Raw genomic sequence first — 14,905 nt, forward strand, 5'->3', positions numbered from 1 at the left:
AGCTGACAGGCTGTGAAATGAAACCAAGAATATTCCAAGGTTTCCAAAGTGCTACAGTATCACAAAGACTAAAAATACCCACAGGATCAGTCTGTGGAGGAGAAACTACTAAACTGCCTATAAAGGCACAGGCATTGTGTGCTTCAAAAGGAAGATTTTTTAAGTGCATTATTTAATGTACTGCTTTGCACATTTGGCAGCAAGAGCCTCCAATGCCTTTTCAAAGGTCCAGCAGTGAAAACAGTACCAAACTATACACACACAAAAGACTTGGAGGAACCCAAGTTAAAGTCACAGAAGTGGCAGACTTTTGAAATTAATTCCCACTTCAAGATTTCATGTGAGACCTGAAACAAACCAGTTATTTATCCAAAAAAAAAAAAAAATTAAATTATCCTGGATTAAGAACTCCAGTTCTCCCCAGCTTGCCTCCAAGACGTTGGTTATTACTTTACAATCCAATGAATTGCACGTTTCAATGCAAAGTGTCTACAAAAAGCCTGTCAAGTGTATAGGCATTAATACAGTAAAGAACTTCAACTTGACAACTCACAACCTCACTTACAGCAGGTTGAACCCTAACCATGCTACAAAACATCTCTGGGAAACACCCTGGGGTAAAATGCAGGCACAGGAATTACCACAAAACAAGCCACACACTGAATATTTACAATTTAAATGACAATGGGACAGACCTCCTCTGCCTACCTTCTAGAGGCAACTTCAGCACACCCAATCTTTTCTACACACAAGCTGGTTTCCTCCCAAAGCCTTTCATCTCCTATTGGAATCTGGATAAAGACATATCAAGGGGCTCTTTGATAAAAGCAAAGAGTTTCGTGCTGGTTGGCTGGATTTCAGGGCTTGGTTTTAACCATGATATTCCACAATAAAGGGCTTGGCTGACCCCTATCTACAGACAGGTTTTTATTTTCCTTAATTCTTAAAGATCTTTGTAATAGACAACATCCAGTAATTTGGGGGTTTTTCTTCCTTCCCCCACTAGGTAATTATGTCACCTTAAAACTGCTCCAATCACCAACTTTAAGAAACTAATTTCAGTGGAAGAGTATTTCTTAGTGCTTTATTCATACACTAGAACTCCATGTTGGCTTTTTTAGTACCAAAGTAAATAACCATTACCAGCTTCAGTAGTTGCTAAGAAAACATAAAAGCTATTTTAAAAAGCATCAGCTGAGAAATATTCCTGCACAGAAATCAGAGGCTGGATGCTGCAAAGGCACTCCTAATGCATCATGACACTGGAAGCGCACACATTTAGCCCAGCACCACCTCCTAATAAAAGTACCTGATCCACAGAGGGCTCTCTGTGAAGCCATACAGCTTTGTGCTACATTCCCTTGTATCAGAGGGAGAGAAACAAGCAGTTAACTCAAGTTACACTTAGAACAGGCAGCCAAGCAATCAGAAACACTATGTACAGAAATTAAATGCTATCTCTAAGTTTGGGCTACAGATAAACATTTGGGTGTATCTTTTAGTTAGGTATTTGAGAGTGTTCAGAGACTAGTCCCCCACCTAAACACTGGGTGCAGGTGATTCTACAGCAATGACGTGGAAGGGGAACACTGGAGTCTGGTTCCTGGGCCCAGCTTCCAATTATGAACTGCTATATGTAAAAAGCCAGAGGTCAGAAGTGAAGACTGGACAGAGGTCTAGGAGGGCATTGGCTGCTGTTGAATGGGTTTGTTTCCATGACAATATTGGTCACTGAATAGTGATCCTGTTTCAATAGTTCAAGTTATTTTTGAGGATTTAAGTACGTAAATTACCAAACTGCATGAAAACAGCATCCAGGCACTGGCAGGGACTTCACAGCAATAGTTCTGCTACCAATTACTGCATTGTTCCACTGGACGCAAATTGGACTAGCTGACTAAAACATGTAGGAGCTAAAAATCATACAACCTTCTCATTAGCAAAACAGCCAAGAGTAACACTAAATTCAGAAACACCAATCCTGGACACAGGATGCTAAATTCAGAAAAACCTGTTCTCCCTTGAAACCCAGGTCAGAGGTCAGGGCAGGGCTTTTGGGGTCCACTGACAAGTTGGTGAACAATAGGGGACTCCACAGACCAGTCCAGTCATCTAGAAACAATAGTTTGTACCATCATATAGAAAATCCACGTTCAATTATCTGTCAGTCTCTGGCTTCCCAGGCCAGCTGGGACTGGGAATGCTGCTGAGGCCAATGCGTTTAAATCCTGGAGAGAAGGAAATGATCTGAGGCACTCAACAGTGACCCCCGTGAATATATTAAGGAGCCTTTGTGGCAGACTAATAGCAAACCTGTCCAGCTCTGTGCTGGAAGAAAGATGCCATAAAAGGCAGGGTCTCAAATTTTAGCATACAACAGAATTCTGCTAATTAATATAATGCTAGTATATACACCCACAGTGTTTTTACAGATTACACTGATTCTTAACAGTTTTTGAAGCATTAATATGGGTTACTTGAATAAACCAAAATAACTATGATATAAAAGACAAAAAATCTTATGCTGAAAACACAATATTTCCAATTGAAAAAAAAACCAATTAAAAAGATGAAGAAAGGAAATACAGGACATGAAGATAGTAAATGAGTACTATTTACCTCCAACTGAAACCTGCCACTATTCTTGAAAAATTTCCTCATGAAGCCACTAAGACAATGAAGGCTAACAGAGTAATTCATAGTGTCCAAGGGAACACAAGGATTAGTATTCAAGGAAGCCACTTTTACTTTTTCTCCCTCTAAAAGCTTAATGAGGCCAGGAATGGTCAGTGAAGCATCACTGATGAACCTTCCCCAATTACAGAGGAGAAGAGGCTGGGTCACAAAATTTTATCAGCTTCAAACAGTGATTTACCAATTTTCTTTTTCCTTGAAGTAAAACAGAGATTGATAGATTACTTGATCCTTGACTGTTGCCTCAGTGATCCAGCTTGTTCCTTTGTTTCACAATCAGCTGTCATATACAAACAGCAGCAATCCTGTGCTAGCCTGAAGCACCCTCTGAAGACAGAGCCAAGTGCATGTCGCTGCCTTTGGAGATGTCTGTCATAAGCCATTCATAGGTCCACAAAATATTTCAACTGTCCTGAAGTAACAAACTGAGCAGTAGAGTTGACATGTCAAGCAATATTTAGGATGCCATTCCAAAGAAACACTTTCCTCTGACTCTTCAAGTTTCATTCACCAACAGGCTAGCCTTTGGGGAAAAATGGTTTAGTATAGAGCTCTGCAGAGGGTGAAACTGGGAAAGAAATTGCAAAATTTACACCTTCTTACTGGGGAGGGACTGCCTGCACAAAAAATAACACATCTTAAGTCTGGATGACCATCCTGAGACATGATAAGAACCTGATCTAGCAGATGTGAAATGACATCCTACAGCCATCCTGACTTAAACAACCTGCCCACAAAACAAGCTTCAACTCTAAAGGTTCATAAGGAGAGTGTATATGATCCGCCACCCCAAGTGGGAAAGCAGAAGGAGTCAAAGGTTGCAACGCCCCAAGGCAAAGAATAGGCTTCCACAATGGAAAGAGATTCCAAAATTTATTTTAAAACTTTCAGCATAAGGTTCAGGTCTCCAGATAAAATACTTCCACCTTTCAAACAAGCACTTCAGACAAAAATTAGTGTTAAAAGAACAAAGGAGGAAATGGGCATTTTAAAAAGGTTTCTTTTCCAAAAAAACAGTGTTATCTCAAAATCTGAATAAAGCCTATAAAATATTTAGAAATAATTTAAAAAAAAAAAAATCTAATGTAAAACACTAGCCCAAAGAACAGATTCACTTTTACACAAGTAACAATAACACTAAGTATCTCTACCTTCAGATTTAGTCTGTATCTCCAGCTTTGTTTCTGGAGCAACTCTCACCACAGGTTGCCAGCAGTCTTGCCTCAATGTCAGCATCAAATATTTCAGCTAAAGAAAGAAACTCCATAAACAAACAGCAAAGTCTGATTCAGTCAACTTCACAGAATAAAAATAAAAACCAAAAAACAAAAGAAAAAAAAAACCCACCCTTGCAGCAAATAACAAGGAAAGGGCAAACTTCCAGATGGGGGAAGCAAAGGAGCTCTAATTCATCACTCTTGCAGCTATCAGATGGCTAACAAATTGAGATGAGATACTTCTGTGCCTTTCAGCGACTTTCGCTCTGGCAAACTTAAAGGATTCAGAAGTGCAGCTGGAATACATATGGGAGATGTTGGAGAAAGTTGATCATTTGAATTTGTAACTCCATTGTGTGCTGGAAGAACTTCCTGCAGATGAGGCGCATCCCGTCAGTGACTCAGGGAGACTCTCCGTCTACTAACAGGCATGAATTTATTCTCTGAACCAGCTACCAGAAGTGACATGCTTTATGTCAGTGTTACATATGCAATAAGAATCTTAAAATAAAGCCAGTGGGGACTTAAGTTCTTTTTTGCTTTCTAAAACCTCTATACTACAGCATCTCAAATGGAAAAAGAAAAAAAAAAAAAAAACCAACAAAATAAACCACCCACCAATATTTTGATGAAACTAAGATTTCACACTTGGATCAAAGTGTTTCATTCCACACAATTTTTTATGCAGAAACCATTTTTAAATCAAAAGCCAAATACATATTTAGGTTATGTTCAGCATTTATACATATTTAGGTTATATTCAGCATTTAAAAAAGAACTGGTATTAATAGAATATTATTGTGCCAGGTTCATCCCATTAGACAATCAGTTACTTGGTTAATATAAGTGAACAACAAAAAGTCAACTACAAACCTTTACCAGACAGCCTAAGTTACTCAAGCATCTTCTCCGAGTTACCTTTACTCCTTTATGAATATGTTCAAGCTCCTGTTTCATATAAAAATTATCTTTATGGTAGTTTGAAATTAGCATGTAAAGACGCAACAGAGGCAACAAAAGGAAAACACTACAGAGAAAATACACAAGTTCCTGTCTCCCCATCACCAACCTCAATCCTGGATTTCAGAAGATTGTAGCTACCTGTAAACTGGAGCTACTAAAAGCTACTGGAGAGGTGTACTTGGAGCTGAAAAAACTGAGAAGACGACAAAAAGGGGCTATAAAAATCACAAATGTAAATTAATAATCAAATATACATACACAACAAGGAGCCAGATGGTGAGTAATTTTCCCCAGTGCACTTACACTTGTTCTTCTAGTGCATGTATTTGGGTCACTTGCTAGATTAAATCTCATGTGGCAGACCCAACAGAGGTACTGTCAAATGTGTAAGGGCTCGGCCTATTTTAAAATGATGCAAGTCTGACACTACAGGGTGAAAACATTTAACAGGATTTTTTCAACACTGTCTGGAATATTGCCCAGTGACTTTGAAACAGGGCTGATGGATATTTTCTGCCATCAGCAAGGCTGCCCCATTCAGGCCTGCTAAATAAAATGCAGTGTAAGCTAGAGAAAGCTGGTCTGTGCTACCAAATTTCTTGGAAGAGCCCTACACAGACACAGACAAATCTGTACATATTTTCCAGAACACAAATTTTGACAATGTGTCACTGAGACAACACATCACTCAAAGCTTCCAACCATACTCTCCCTAAAATATGCCTTTCTTCTGAGATTCAGAAGGAAGGACCACCTCAACAGATGAGTTGCTTTTGCCATGTTCACTGTAACAATGCATGACCTTGGATACACACCACCCCAGCTATAAACCGACAGTGACCTGTCTCAGTCAGCACAGGCCACAGGAAGGATGACAGCTTCAGTAAAAGGCACCTGCAGGTCAAAGTGCCAGGTGGGCTTGGTGGGGCTTAAATGACCGGCAAAAGTAGTCATTCCTATACAGCAATGGGTCTCCTTGCTGTAATACTGGTAGACACTAGCATGAAACACAATCTGTGTGCAGAGATTAGCCCCCCTTCATCTAGTAGGAAACTGGATTTAATACGGTGCAACAAGCAAGACCTTCAGCACATCTGCAGGAATGGAAATTGCATTTCTCCACACCCAGAGAGAACTCATTTCTACTGTTATCAGTTTCAAGATGATTTTGCTTAACAATAAATAAACCTTTATTAAAAAGCAATGTGAGCTACTGTGGCATTATTTTCCCCCCTTTCTCTATTCATCTCTTGTTTTGGGTTACTACATGCCACATTCAGCTTCAAATAAACAGGTAAAAAAGAAGGGGAAAATACATCTATTTGCCCCTAGCTGAACAAGGAGGTTTTGAGCTGGGATGGGGAAACTCTCAGTAATAATCTACACACGTAACTAGGAAATATCACAGTTGTCTGTAAGAATGTGGCAGGGACAAGGGTGGCAGAAGCTTGTGTTTTCTAGGTCTACGTCTACAGAAAAAAAAATCAACAACACTGGCTCTTGTGTTTAGAAATTGACAAGTGACACTTTGATTCAAAGTAATCAGTAAGTCAACTGCTCAAAAATATCTGGATTGTACCGATTATGTGCAATATATCTGCTTAGCCTGAAAGAAACGAGTTAGGCAGACTAATGACAAAAAGTAAGAACATGTACATTTGCTTGCTCAACTTCCTCAGGCTTAAAATTCATGCTATTTCAGTTTAAGTGGGTAAAGGGTGAAAAACAAAATATTGAATCCTTTGATACAGAGTGAAAGCCCAAACTAAAGCAAGTTTGTTATATCACTCACTGTTCATACAGTCTTTAGTTTGGCACCATGCTGCTGCTAAAATACTACATCTTACCATTGGAAAATTGATTTTGCTATAAGAAGTTTTATGATGCCACTTAATCTTGCCCAACCTACATAAAAAAATACAGAAAGCAATTACAGACACCCTTTATGTGTTAAGTTTGGTCACTATATTAAAAAGAGAACAGTGTGATGTAATTTCAATATAATAGCAAAGGAAGTAGGAAAAAAAAACCATAGCAATATGCTACCCTCCTGAAACAGACATTGCTGGTTCCCAGCATAAATGCACAGTCTTGGTTCAGTTCAAGTTAGCAGCATAATCCATCTCCCACATGGAGGGCTGTGTCCTGCAGCTCCAGCATCGACCTCCTTTTCCACTGTTACATTTCAAGCCGGCTCCTGCAGGGCAGCAAGATTCTGTGATTACAGTTAAAAGAATACTTTGGGTCTGAGAGCCTGCCTCTTTGAATAGATAACCCTTTCTAGTTCAACAATCACTAGCATGGAACAGCTCTTTCTGCCTTGTCCCTTCCAGTGCTGCAATTGAAAAACATCCTAATTAGATGACCCCACATACAGATGTGCCACTAACTGGCTTTCAGAGCACTCTAGTCAATGCCTAAATCTTAGCTAGAATGATGAGAAGTACTTTATTTAGTTAGGAGATAAACACATGAATAAAGCAGTCTTTTAGGACACCTTTTAAACAGTGTGGGATTAGTACTAGCAAAATCGGTGTGTGATTATCTTTTTCACACTTTCAGAGATGCCACTCAAATACCACTTTTTTCTAACTGCATTAAAGCACGCTCAGGCAAGATCAAGAGTAACCTTGACCTCCACATCAACAGCACCAGAAAGTACTTCATACTGCTTTCCCTGCCTAGTCCATTTGAACTGGCCCGCAGGACAGGCTTTTAAGCTTGTGCTTAAACAAACCAGTTTTGCCCAAACATCGCAATATATGCTATATAGGGTTATATAAATATTCCACAACTCCTACAGTTCTTAACTATAATAAGCGGGTTTAAAATAGCATCACTGTATCAAAATATTCACCACTTCCTATTGATCCAACTCAGACCTGACATTTCAGGGCAACAGCAGTCTTTTCTCTTTCATTGTTTATGAATTAAGCTTCAAAACTTTAAAACAGGTTTAAGAAAAAGAAGTGTAGAAAATTGGAAGACTCACAGAAGCCTAAAACCACTTAATTGCTCGCAAGGCTTCAAGTACATGTAAATGACCTGGAGGGCTGAAGCCTGAATTGCCACATTCTGCAGCCAACTCAGTTCCCAGCCAGAGACCTATACCAGGAGTAACACTTGGCATTTGCTTCCAGTATAATAGGTTTAATAGTAGTAAGCCTTGAAAACAGGGGGGAGTATTCTGGAAGCGGTGACAGATCTTAAACACGGCAGGTGCACTGCAATACCGCTTAAGGGAGAAAAATTCCAAGTTTAGTAACTAATTACTGCAGGACAGGCAGGTTATTTTCCAAGGCAAATGCCTAATCAACGACACATCTGACCCTTTCGCATCCCATCAGCGCGCCGGGAAGTTCAACTCATCCAGCAAATATCTTCCTGATCAGGCATATCCCTCATCCCTCTCACGCCAAAGGCTCCAAGGCACCGACCCCGCCTGACAGCTGCTCAGGGAGTTCGCTGGCACCACGAACCTTAGCCTCGCCGTAAGACCCTCCGCTCACACACCTACCCAGGGGCACTCCCCGCCCTCGCCCCGCACGGGCAGCCCCGCACGCGTGGCCGGCCCCGGCTCCCGCAGCATTCCAACCGCGCTGCCGGGACGGGCCGGGCCGCGCCGGCCGAGCCGAGCCGGGCCCGGCGGAGCCCCCAGGCACCCGCCCGCGGGGCAGACGGTGTCTGGCCACAGAGGAAAGAGGCCGATGAAACGCTGTCAAAGTCAATCCCAGCTCACTTCTTGGATGGTTTCATTCCAATGGAGCATGAATCACGCCAGGACGGTTTATAAGTTTAGCCAGGCGTGCTGTTCTCCCTAATAATACATTATAATTATGCATCTGTTTTAAATGCGATCAGATTAAGTCACCGGAAAAGGCACAAATCGGAATTTCCCCCGACTAAGAACAGCGCCTTTCCGCAGCTCCGGCGGGCAGGTTCGGCCAGGAGAGGAGCAGGTGGGCAGCCCAAGCCCGCCCAGCGTCGCTCCCGGCCGGCGGGGCTCCGCTCCCCGCGGCCGCCCAGCGCAGCCCCGCAGCGGACGGCAACTTCCCGTGGGCGCTCGGTCCCGGCGGAGCGAGGGGACGGGACGGGAGGCGGTCGGGCACCCCGCTGACACCGCGCATCAGCCCGGGACATGCCAACTTGGAACGGCGGGTCCCTTCCCGCTGCGTGGGGCTAGAGAGGAGCGAGTCCGAGCTGTCAAAGCCCCGGGAGCAGAGCGTGCCGCCGCGGCCACCCGGAGCTCCGGAGCCACCGGGACCCTCCGGCGCCGCCCCCGGCATCAGGAGGGGGGAGGCTGAAGCTTCGATCCCGACAAGTGAGCAACCCCCGCCCGCCCAGCCCCGCCGCTCCCCGCCCTACCTGTCATCGTAGCAGAAGTCGGCGCTCAGGGTGTTGAGGTACAGGGCGAGCCCCACGGCGCTGCTCAACAACTCCGCGATCATCTCTCCGCCTGCCGCCGCCGCCGCTCGCACCGGGGCAGCCCCCTGCCCTGCCCGGCCTCCCGCGCCAGCCCCGCCGCGCCTGCCCCTCGCGCCGCTCCGCGCTCCGCCGGCGGCCACAGCCTGACGGCGTCCCCCCGCTCCGCCGCCCCTACCCCATGGCAGCGGGGCGATCGGCGGCGAGAGCGCAGCTGGGCTCAGCGGGGCGGAGCGGGACTGAGCGGAGCTGAGCGGGGCGGGGCGCGGCTCCGGCTCTCCGGCTCCCGCCTTCCTCCCGCGGCGCCCCGGCGCTGCCGCAGCTCCGTTCCCGGCCCGCGCCCCCCTCGCTGCCGAGCCGGGCGCCGCCGCCGAGGCTCTGGGAGCGCCCGCGTGGGGCGCCCCGGGCTCCCACCGCGCCTGCGTGCGGGCCCGCCCCGCGCCGCCCCTCCGCGCCCGCCCCGCGCCCCGCCCCGCCCCGCCCCGCGCGCCCGCGGCTGAGGCGGCCCCGCGCCCGCTCCGGCACCGGCCGGGCTGGGCCCCGGGCTGCGCCGGGTTCCGCTACTAGCTGCGCACTCTCAGGGTTCATTTTCCTTCCCTTTTTCTCCTTTTCCCATTTACGTTAGCCATTCTGTTTTCTTTTCGACTTCTCGTTCTCATTTCTTTCCCCTTTTTTCTCTGTTCCCCTTTGCTCTTCTTCCTTTTCCCGTCTTTATTTTCCTTCTTTTCCTGTTTCTCCTGCTTTTTCTTTCTTTTTACTCAGCCCTGCTGAATAGGTCAGATTAGTAGGAAAGAGAAGGGCTATACCTACATTGGGGGTAGGATGCCAGAGCAGCGGTCTCCACAGCGCACTTGCCCATAGCGTGCTATTTCTCCCTCTATCAGTGTAAACATCCATAGGGAGCTCTTAGCCTAGCTTAGTTAAGCAAAATCACTGAAACTTGGCAGAGGGGGTCGGAAACAAACACACCCCAAGGCAAGGAGTGCTGCGAGCTGGTGCTCCCTCAGCACAGCCCCACAAGTGCTGCCCATAAGAGGAGGGGGTGGGTACAGCCAGAGATGCGCCCTTTGAGTAGAACAGATAAATAGCCTGGAAAGGAAAGCCAGCTGTGGAAAATAATGCACTGAAACACTGAAACAGTCTTACAGAATTCATGGGATATAGAGGCATGAAGTTATGGAGGGGATTTGGGTCCATCAAGCTGATTATTTTGTTTTATAGAGAGTTTTTAAAACGTTGCCTCCTTTCGCTGCTAGCCAGCCCATTTATGTAACTGTTTCCTCATGATTTCCATCAAATGGCACATCATGCTGTCCCAGAAGAATGGGAGTCTGTTCATCAAGCTGTGTCTAATAAATTGGGGAGCTTTTAACAAGTTTTCTTTCTCCCCTATGTGATTATTTAATGCTGTTCTTTGCAACCTCAAAATACACAAAGTGCATTAAGACCTCTTTTCAAGCAATGCTTAAAGTGCTCCTGGGAAGTCTGCCCCAAGTGTCACAAACATCTCAGCTGCTTCTACTTAGATTCGGGGAGTGTGTTATCACCATCAGTGGCAGTAACTGCAGACATGGGGGGAGGGTGCATTTTTTTCAGAATATGAAGGCTTTGAGGGGCCTTATTGAACCCATTAGCAGATCACATTGAGCTGGCATTAAACTTTTCAGCCTGAAGCATTGAACACAGTAACCTAGATTTTAAAGAGTTAGTACTCTTTGTGAGAAGACCTGTGATCCTTCCTTTTGAACACCAATTCTCAGTATGTTTCTGGACCTACTGCCAAGATCCCAGTCATCACGACTTAGTCCTTGCTGCAGTGGAATTGCTGAATTCATGCACTAGGTTTGTACAGCTCCTTCTTTGGAGCATCCTAATAAACTCTGCATAAAAAGCAGAGCAGTGTAATTGCTGCTGAGTCATAGTGGCAGAAGCCTCTTGTTATCCATCAAAAGCATATGTATTTTTTTCTTCAAAGAGGTAGGACTACTGACTGTGGTAGATGAGGTCTGGCAGAAAAGCTCTAGAAACAAAAGAGATCCTCCAGGAAAAAAAAAAAAAAAAAAAAAAAAAAAAAAAAAAAAAAAAAGTTTAACAAAACCAGGCACTGTCTAATAAAAGCAAATATCAAGAAAGGGTGGAATGAAATGTGTAGACTGTTTAGAGTGTGCCTGTTCCCCAGGACATCCCAAGTGCTCCAGGGTGACTGGAACCAGCCTGTCCAAGTAGATTTAGCTGCACTACAAGAATCCACAAAGTCTGTATCTTGCAGAGACATTTCTCTATAAACAAAGGACGAGATTTCTCCCAATGGCAAGAGCTGTCTCCAGTGGAGATAGCTTTGTAGAAAGATACAGATGGCAACATGTGCATGTACCACCCCACCTGTCAGCTCTGGGACTCCACAAGCCAGGCCATGCCAGGGGCAGCAGACAGAAACAGCCAGTGCAGAAACCTGGAGACAAACTGAACATAAAAATTATTGACCCTGTTAAACAGCACCACAAAAGAAAACAAGAGGGTAGAAATCAAACCATGATATAAGAATTCCTTCTCTTCTTACTTAAAAGCATTAAATGCATGTAGTTATGAAAAACAATATATTTTACTATGTCATTGGGAGATATCAGACAGCATTCTGACTCAGAGCAGATTTACAATGTGACGTACAGAAACCACAAGGTGTCAGAAGAGCTAATTTAGAAGTTCAGATCTGTCACTAAAAAGACATTGCAAAAACAGTCTAACTCCAGAAAGTCACAGGCTGTGATGCCCGGAGAGAGGGAAGAGGTGTAGGGTTGTAATAACACATAATAATAGCAACAGTAATTGTAAAGATAACTACAGTTACATAGTCTAACAGCTGATCTACTGTGTAGAGCTTAGTAGACAAATTCACTTTGTTTTGCTTTATTGCAAATATGACAATCACAAGGATCTGTTTAATACCAGCTGGGAAATTTCTTCATTAAAGACATTATGGACTCTGAGTCACAGTGTTACAAGATTTTTCACCTAAATGGTGCCTGAAAGATTAAGTTGTGGCACAGCATGTAGAAATACATGTCTGTCACAGTGACAGATTTGGTTAATTGGTCACTGACTATGAGACCTTAAATGTCAGGGTAATGCATGTGGTACAGATCCCTCAACAGATTAGATTAGACACTTCAATTTCTATACGCTGGGTTCGTTTGCTGGAGCTTGTAAAAAAAATTTGTGCCAACTTCCTTAAAGCATCTGAGAAGAGAAAGGCTGACCCCTTGAAAGCTGCTGGAGTTTTGATTAGAATGAGGTAACTGGTTATTAAATGTTACTATAGTAATAATTAAGTGGGATTTTTAATTTTTTTGCCAGTTCTTATGCTCGGATACCACCAAAGAAATGTCGTAACATACTGTGCCTAATTTTGAACAATCCAAATGACACCCAGAGATGTAGCTTAATGAACCTCAGAATTATAAACTTTGGTGCATTTCGAAACATCCGCGCAGTCAAGAATAAACTGGTGTTATCTAAGAAAGGAAAAAGTGATTTTACTTGATCAAAAGTGGAGAAAGAGGAGTAGAGCAGAATGCTTTAGCCAAGTGATGCCTTCACAATTACTCAGTGATCCAAAGAAGTAAAGTTGTTGAATTCTGTGGACTAGGATCCAAGCTGTTGTTTTCCTTTCATGCTAACAAGATCATGTTAATCTTCAAAGGCACCAGTATTTCTGCTTTCTCTAAGAAACTGCCTTTTTTTTTTTTTTTTTTTTTTTTTTTTTGCTAGTGTTATGACAATAGTAATATCAGCAATGACAGCCAAAGTAAAAATAATTTGCAGCTCCAAAACGGTAAAATTTCATGGAAATCTGTATGAAATATGACAACAAAAACGAAACAGATGCAGGAACAAAAAGTACACACAGGACTTCCATCAGTACTTTGAAGAGATTTTAACTGAACACATTTCCTAAGGATGTCCATTTCTGGGAGGCACCAGTTCCTACTTTAGATCAGTCAGTGGAGCTAGAGTATTGCTGCAGAGCTGGAGAGAGAGAAGTGAGAGAAAGGGAGAGAGGGAGAGAGAAAACCAATGCATTTTTAACTTGACCTAATCTAATTATGCAGACTCTCTCTACAGAGAAACAAAAGTTCAAGGGAAATTTCTTGTATGCACAATGCATACAGGAGCATTTGTGTGACTCATAGGTGAACATATCTCACTGGCAGAGAAAAAGGTAATTTTTAGTTTCTTCTGAATTTTCAAGGATTATTTTTTAATATTACTCTATTCTAGACTAATCCTAATCTGCTTTGCATATTTATCTCCTTTGTCCATTGAGATAACCCAAAGAGAGATCAAAAAGAATTTTTAATCCTTCTTGTTCAGAGTAAGTTGACAGTATAAACTTACTAAATGCAGATATGTCTATTTGTCATCTCCCAGAACACGATCCTCTTACTGGTTTTCTCATGCTTTATAAAAATAGCAGTATAAAACACAGTTTGGGTTTGTTTTTTTTTTTTTTTTTGGAGGTTTTTTGGTTTGGTTTGGTTTTGTTAGGCTGGGCTTTTTTGTAGTTCTTTTTTATCAAAACAGCTCAAAGAAATACAGATTCTTAAAAGATGGCTCTGGAAGTAAATTAGAGTTAACCTCATTTTATATAGGTGGAATTCAAGGCAACTGTCATTTGTGTCAGTTTATTCAAATCTTATGAGAACTCTACAGCAGAAGAGGCATCTATTCAAGGTCCCAGCCATGACTCCAAGTCATTCATTTGCTTTCATCATGAGATCATCCTTCCACTCACAGTAAATGATATTTCCTTAGACAAAACACAATGGAATTATCTCAGGGACTAATTTGGCCTAGGACGCTAATTCTGAGAAAAGTCCTGCTTGACAGATGGATGCCTGCAACATAACCAAGAGGTCTGTGGTGCACAGCCTGGATTTTGTGCAGGTGGAGGATAGGGAGTATGAGTTGTGTATCATATCCTGCCTCTCATCATTTCTTGGCAGCTGTATTGCCCAGTAGATGGAAAAGTTTCATCAGCAGCTGAAAATCTGTTCCTTGTCATCTTCCTTCCCATGGAAAGAAGCGAATCGTTGTGCTGTCCATAAGTCCTCGACTTCTCAGGCTATTGACATTTCCCCTGTGATGCAGATGTTGAAAGACAGTTTTTACTCTAGCTCTGTCTACTTCTACTTTATTTGTCCTTCAAATGTACAACCTGGGATATTGGCTGTGAAAACTGGACAAAAAATGATCCATCTCTATGGCAGCAAGATCAGATCTTCATCCCACAGCAGAGCAAAAGCAGCCAAAGATGCAAGTGTAATTTCCACCTCAATCCCTGAAGATTTTCTGTGGAATAACCTAATTTACTTCTTTACTTCAGTACAATCCTGCCTTCCTGCTGTATAAGCATGAAGTAAAGCCAGGAAAACCATGATGACTCTTATTTCAGAGGGAATATGTCAACATTACCAAAACATATCTAACACCAGCACAGTTCTCAAGAGTTAAATAAACAAGGGAAAATTATTATAGGGAGTAAACCTTTGAACCCCTCTAAAGAGAGTCAGTTTGATTTTTCATAATAATATTGGATCTAAATGACACTT

General features: G+C 43.1%; 1 protein-coding gene across 2 annotated transcripts in view; it reads right to left on the bottom strand.

Moving 5' to 3' along the window:
• TMTC2 (transmembrane O-mannosyltransferase targeting cadherins 2) overlaps positions 1–9,746 on the bottom strand; it is a 236,821-nt gene extending 227,075 nt beyond the window's left edge. The window contains exon 1 of one of the 2 annotated variants that reach the window (XM_063396396.1): positions 9,240–9,746. Coding sequence is in view for 1 of the 2 variants with exons in the window: in XM_063396395.1 (XP_063252465.1) it covers positions 9,240–9,322 (83 nt within the window). In the remaining variant the exon portion in view is untranslated. The remainder of the gene's footprint in view (positions 1–9,239) is intronic. The other variant, XM_063396395.1, reaches the window with a different exon arrangement.
• Positions 9,747–14,905: the final 5,159 nt, after the last annotated feature.

The sequence above is a fragment of the Prinia subflava genome, chromosome 4 (genome assembly GCF_021018805.1).
Source record: "Prinia subflava isolate CZ2003 ecotype Zambia chromosome 4, Cam_Psub_1.2, whole genome shotgun sequence".
NCBI lineage: Eukaryota > Metazoa > Chordata > Aves > Passeriformes > Cisticolidae > Prinia > Prinia subflava.